The following is a 6482-nucleotide window of genomic DNA, read 5'->3' on the forward strand; positions in this document are numbered from 1 at the left end:
AAGCGCTGGCCGATCCTTTTTAGTGGGTCGAGGCTAGGAAACAGAAGCAGACGGATGTCAGGCTGACAGAGACCGTTTCGTTATTGGTGGATAACAAATCACAATAATAAATGCATTTAGGATTCATTTTGAAGATGTAGTTTATACAGATATCAGACAGAAGAAGGGAAGGAGAGAGTGGCTGTGCTGGTTACGCTTCGATTCCAGCTGCTTCGGCATGTAAACACTTATGCCTAGGGGCTCGTGATGCAAAGCCAAACTCCATCTCAGAAAGAACTAAGCAATTGGTTAACGTTTGGCGCTCCGTGCGGAGACAGAACCGTGCGTCTTCTCGTTCTTCTCTCTCTCTCTCTGCTCTTCTCTCTCTCTTCTGTCTCTTCTTCTTCTTCTCTCTCTTTCTCTCTCTCGTGGTTCTCTCTCTGTCTCTTTCTCTTCTCTCTGTGCTCTCTCTCTCTGCTGCTCGTGTCTTCTTCTTCTCTCTCTCTCTTCGTGGTCTCCTCTCTCTCTACCCTGGTGCACGGGCTGGTTGCCCCACAGGTGGCAGTCCGCTGGGCTCCGCGCACATGCTTTCCGCCAGACAGCATGCTGGGCTGGAACAGGAGAGGTGTAAGACTTTGGTTCCGCCGGCCCGTCCCCGCCGCAGAAGGACAGGCCTTGACCAGCGCAGACACATGAGCGTGGGCACATCGGTCCGCGTCAGCCATGGTCCATCATCGCCCCGACACTTTGTCGGCGTGGAGGAAAGAACGTAGGCGGGAGGACCCAGGTGAAGCTCACGCGGAGGTGTGGTGTGTGTGGCGCCGGGTCGCGCGGCCTGGTGTGTGTGGTGTTGGTGTGTGTGAGTGTGGGTGGTGTGTGGTGTGTGAGCTGTGTGGTGTTGGTTGTTTGAGGTGTGTGTTACAGTGTGGTGTGAGTGTGTGGTTGTTACAGTGTGTGTGGTGTGTGGGAGTGGCTCGTGTGTTACAGTGTTGTGTGTTGGGTGTGTGGTGTGTGTGTTTACAGTGTGGTGGTGTGTGTGTGGTTACAGTGTTGTGTGTTACCAGTGTGGTGTGGTGTGTTTACAGTGGTGTGGGTGTGTGTCTGTGTGTGTTTCTGTGTTGTGGCTGTGTGCTGTTGATCTTTGTGTGTGGTGGTGTGGTGTGTGGTTCTGTGTGTGGGTGCTGTGTGTCCTGTGTGGTGTGGTGTGTGTGTGTCTGTTGTGTGGTGTGTGTGGGTGTCTGTGTGTGGTGTGTGTGTTGTGCCCTGTGTGTGTGAGAGTGTGTGTGCTGGTGTGTCTTGTGTGCTGTGTGTGTGTGGTGTGGTGTGTGTCTGGTGCCTGTGGAGAGTGTGTGTGTGTGTTTGGTGTCGTGTGTGTCTGTGTGGTGGTGTGTTGTGAGAGGTGTTGTGGTGGTGTGTGTGGTGGTCCTGGGTTGTGCTGTCAGTGTGTGTGTGTGGTGTGTCTGGTGTGAGTCTGTGTGTGTGTGTCTACGTACACTGATTGAGCGCCCGTGCAGCGTGACCATCGAAGGCGTCCAGCAGGGCGCTGAGCAGGTAGCAGAAGACGGCGGGCCACGGGCAGCAGGGCATCAGGTAGAAAGAGATGAGAGCCAGAACCACCCGGGCGTAACCTGCAGAGAGACAGACACAAAGCTGGAGCGGTGACCTTTGACCTGATCAGACGTGTGAGCGTTTCAAACTTTCCCGCCTTTTGTTGCATTTCCTGTCTGTAATAGAAAATGCACCAAAGAAGATCACTTAAGTACGTTTGTGGTTTTATTGCACATTTGGCTTTTAACACTTTTATTATCGCACATTCTGCATGAATAATAAAAACAAACTGACTTTAGATCAGATCTGATCAGATTTAACATCAAATGAAGGTTTGATCACAGCAGTGTTTAGATCTTTGTGACATAAAATACATTTAAATCTATTTATGACACTTAAACTCAGTTTTAGGACTCGACCCAAAGAGGAGTTTTACTTTGAAAAATCATTTTATTTTGAAGGATTCCAGAGGCCTGAAGAGCTTTAAGTCAAATATTTCAGAATAAATGCAGCCGGAACTACAACAAAGGCTAAAGTATTTAGGGCAGATTTAACACTAATCAGATATATTGATCGGTGACGTCAGGCTCTGTGTGTTTCACTATATTTGACACTTTTTTTCTGAATGAACTTTCCTCTCAGCAACGTTAGCTAATGCTAAGCTAGCGAACTGTTGTCAGACGACTGAAAACTCACCGATCAAATTAGGAACGAAGAGGAAAATATTGTCCTGCGCCATCTTGGATGTTTGTGGCGGTCTTTGTTGTTAATCCGTCGTGTTTGTGCGTCAGTTGTTTGTCGGTAATAACTCGTATTTCAGGCAGAAACGAGCGTCGGTTGACTTCCTGCAGCGGCGTCAAGCTTCCGGTTTCAACCTGCAAAAACACGAGCAGGGCTTCCGGTTTATCTGTCTTCAGAATAAAAGCACAAACTCGACTGATTTAGCGAATATTACATTTTATAAATCTCAAATACGGTTTATTAAAAATAAAACAATGTCGTGACGATTACATGTGTGTTTATTTTTTCATTTTTGGCCTGAAAAGATTTGTATGTATTTTTTTACACAAATATTTGAATACTTCTTCTGTTTTCCGATGTTGTTGAGCGACTCACATTCAAGTACATTTCATTTTTAAAGGCAAGAATCCCTTATAAATAATAGTACACATAATAATAATAATACTGCAGGAGAAATGCTTACGACAAAAAATCTACACAAGTATAAAATATTAAAGGATAATTACGGTAAAGAAATATTCTAAATACGTCGAAAATCAATACATATATAATCAGAAGAAGAATAGAAAAACAAATAAAATAAATAAATATCAACATATTTCATTGATTTGTTCCTCATATTGTTATAATAATAATAAAAATAGTCTAATCAGTTCATTTCGTTATTTTACACTGAAAGAACGAGTGGGACTTCCGGTCTCCGCTTCCTGTTTCTCTCCAGCTTGATGACGACATCGACCGCAGCGTCGCTCCGGTTGGGCGGTGACGTCACGCGACGCAGCCCACAGCGTGCAGCGGCGCGCGCCTCCCCTTTAATAATAAATTAAAGTTATTTTTAGATTTTTCTCCTCCGAGGTCACCGGAAGTACATTTGAGGTCAAATTAAATGTTTTTTTCTTTTGTTCTTATTTATCTTATTTATTATTATTATTATTGTATTTATTGATGTGATCATTGTACGTATTGATTTTCAACTCGTAGATTATTTAGTTTGATTTATTTTGTTTTTATTGTAGATAACTTATAAATCATGAGATTGTAAGAATTTAGATTTATTATTAGTATGTTTATTTATATCACACATATAAGTAAACAATACGCATTTTATTAATGGATCAATCAGTGATTTTATTAATTGATCTATTTATTGATTTTGGATGATAATAAATAAAAATAAAAATAAAAATCAGTTTCTTTGTGTTTCTGAAAACTTATTTTACCAAAAACACCTGATTTTATGTTGCTTCTCTTTTACGAGCTGGATCCCAACAATGATGTGAACATCTGTGGATACGATCCTATTATCCAGTGTATGGACATTTAAATATTATACTTATATTATATTATATAATATACACAAAACCAACATGGAAACAATACTGATTTCCTTCATAAACGTCTTAAAAAGATTAAATAAATAAATGTAACCTGTTGAAACTCTTTGTGATGGACTTTTCTTTATCTGAACCCGATATAACAGCTGCTTTAGACAACGGGCGGAGGTCACATGAGTTTTTCTTACTGCCAAAGCTTTAAAAAAAAAAGTATAAAAACATGTAAAATATAAGAAACAAAAGTATATTTTACCTTATTTAACATATCAGTTAATCTCTGAACGTTTCACTCAACAATAAAAACAACGCGACGTTTCACTTTTTGTTCATTTATTTCTCCAAAATTATTTTGTTACGTTTCTGTACAACTCGGCTTTTCAACTCCTCCAAACATTTTGCATTGAACCTGAAACATTTACACTCCTGTTTTAAACCATCCACGTCTCCTCACAACATCCATCCACAACATCATCTTCATCATCATCATCATCATCATCGTCACACTTCCTGTCAGTTTATGAACCTGCCGGCCACAAACAGCAGGACACTCGGGGCGTTTCTGTCCGTTCACACTGAACGAGGTGAGTTTGTCGCACAGAAACATTTAAAACGGCACCAGGAAACATCTGGACCCACGAAAGAAAACAAGGAATAATAAAAAATAAAACAAAAAAACAGCACTGCATTGTGGGAAATTTGCTTGTTTGCCATCGAGTCGTAACCAGAGCGGAAAAAAGACTTTAACCCAAAAAACGTACAGAGAAAATTATTGTAAAAGACAAAAAACCTGCTGATTATTTCTACTTTAATTAAAATGTATATTCTGGAAAATGTCAGAAAGAAATTGGGAGAAAAATTTCCTCAAATTCTTGTTTAGTCCGAAAAACCCCAAAATATTCATTTTCTGATTTTAAGTATTTATATTATTTTAGTGCAACACAAACTGAATCTGAATCTGAAATGTTGAAACTGAGTCTTTTATGTAAAAAAAATGTGAAACTATATTTTACATTTTGATCGTTTAATTAAAATGTTCCAAATTTAGTTTCTAAGAATTTAGTTTTTAAATTCACTTAAAATTCAGTTTTAACTCAGAAACTCATCGGGGGATTTTTAAATCCACTGAAACTGAAATAATAATTATAAAATTACATTTTACATTTTACATAAAAGACTCGACTTGAATAGTTTTGAATTTGAAATGTTTAAACAGTTTCCTTTAATGTTGACACTAAAGTAACTCCATACTTTTTATCAACCTAAACAACAACCAGCAGATTAATTAATAATAAAAACAACTATCAGTTGCTGCTTTTATACTGAAATACGACTTCCTGTCCAACTCTGGAGAAAAACAGCAAACATGAAAATTTCCCCAAAAAGTTCTTTGAATTTTGACGACATGAAAACACAGAAATCCTGATGTCAGTGAACTACTCACAGTACGATCATGTTAATCTGCAGTTGGTGAATCCAACGTCAGAAACAGGATGAAACTAACTCTACTCGTCTCTCTGCTGGAGGTATTTTGACTCTATCGTCCCCAGTGCAGCTTCGATTGGCAAAAAATAACACAGGAATGGGTTCGGCACCGACGACGAATACAAAACAACGCATTTAAAAACAAAAACAAAAAGTTGGCAAAATGAAATCTCACGGTTCAAACGTTTTTTTCTTGAGGAGGATGGAGGAGAGTTCATCCACCCGCGGCCAGCAGATTCCCACCCAACGTCTCAATAACACAACACGCCGGGTTTCACCCAGCAGAACGTCTTTAGTGTCTCCACGAGGGATTCAAGTCCAGCATGTCCTGTAAAGATGAGTCAGCGGAGGGGAAATTTAAAATAAAAAAAACACACAAAAGAAGAGTTTCCAGCTTCCGCTCCGACGTTTCTGACCTCCGGCGTTCGTTCAGCTTCTCAACATTTGCACAAATACGGGAAAAAATTATTATCGCCAAAGTCTGCATACAGGAAATATGCTGTTTGTTTTTTTCCTCCCACCCAAACATTCTTTTACTATCAGTGCAAATGAGGTAGACATGACAGACAGCATCAGATCACACGGAGGTCGGCGTCCGGCGGCGCTGCAGACGGAGGGTCGGAGGGGACCGCGAGGCGGCGCCGCCGGACGCCGACCGCATGATTTATTTCTACCCATTCGGACTGTGCAAAATAAAATGATGAGGTGTTTAATTGGGAATAAAAGAGAGAGAGTGGAGTTCTGCTGTTAGAGCCCCAAAGTGTTCAACGCCCAGTAAAAACAGGAAAACAGTCGCTCAAATACGTTAAAATAACGAAGAACATCCGTCAAATAAGTTGAGAAATTAACTCTGAAATGTTTTCTATGAGTTTAAATTTCATATTAGAGATGTTTCATTCACCATTAATGAGATAAACATGAATAAAAAAAACACTAAACGTCTAAAATAATCCAGTAAAAAGTTTCATAATGTTGAAATTTAACAATTCTTCAATTCACAAAGTCTTTTTTTTAATGATTTAATATTGACCACTTTGGGGCTCCGTATTTCTGCAGGTTACAGTGATTTTTTTGGGGGGAAATCCGAAACATAAAAACCAAAAAATGGCACCAAAACGTAGTGAAAGAATCTGGAAATACGTCGACTGTCAGCGGACGCTCCACTTTTTAATACTGGCTCAAAATAAAAAACTAAAAATAATAAAAAGTAGAACGCAGCCCTGCCCAGAACTGAAGACTCCTTCCCTGAGACCTCGACAGGAATGCTGGGAAAGGTAGTCCTTTATGTCCTCTTTAAAAACATTAACATTTTTTTCTGTGTTTTCTGTTTTTATAGCTCTATCACAGTAACATTGCGCTTATTCCCCACCTAGTGGTCAAAATTGGCAATTACATTTT

General features: G+C 39.9%; 1 protein-coding gene across 1 annotated transcript in view; it reads right to left on the bottom strand.

Moving 5' to 3' along the window:
* The window catches only part of cdipt (CDP-diacylglycerol--inositol 3-phosphatidyltransferase (phosphatidylinositol synthase)), a 3763-nt gene extending 1363 nt beyond the window's left edge, over window positions 1–2400 (bottom strand). The window contains exons 1-3 of the mRNA XM_035654281.1: window positions 2224–2400; window positions 1473–1607; window positions 520–653 (exon numbers count right to left, since the gene is read on the bottom strand). Coding sequence (XP_035510174.1) covers window positions 520–653; window positions 1473–1607; window positions 2224–2266 — 312 coding nt within the window. The 5' untranslated portion in view covers window positions 2267–2400. The remainder of the gene's footprint in view (window positions 1–519; window positions 654–1472; window positions 1608–2223) is intronic.
* Window positions 2401–6482: the final 4082 nt, after the last annotated feature.

Source organism: Morone saxatilis, unplaced genomic scaffold (assembly GCF_004916995.1).
Source record: "Morone saxatilis isolate NCDOM2014 unplaced genomic scaffold, NCSU_SB_2.0 Contig14, whole genome shotgun sequence".
Lineage (NCBI taxonomy): Eukaryota > Metazoa > Chordata > Actinopteri > Moronidae > Morone > Morone saxatilis.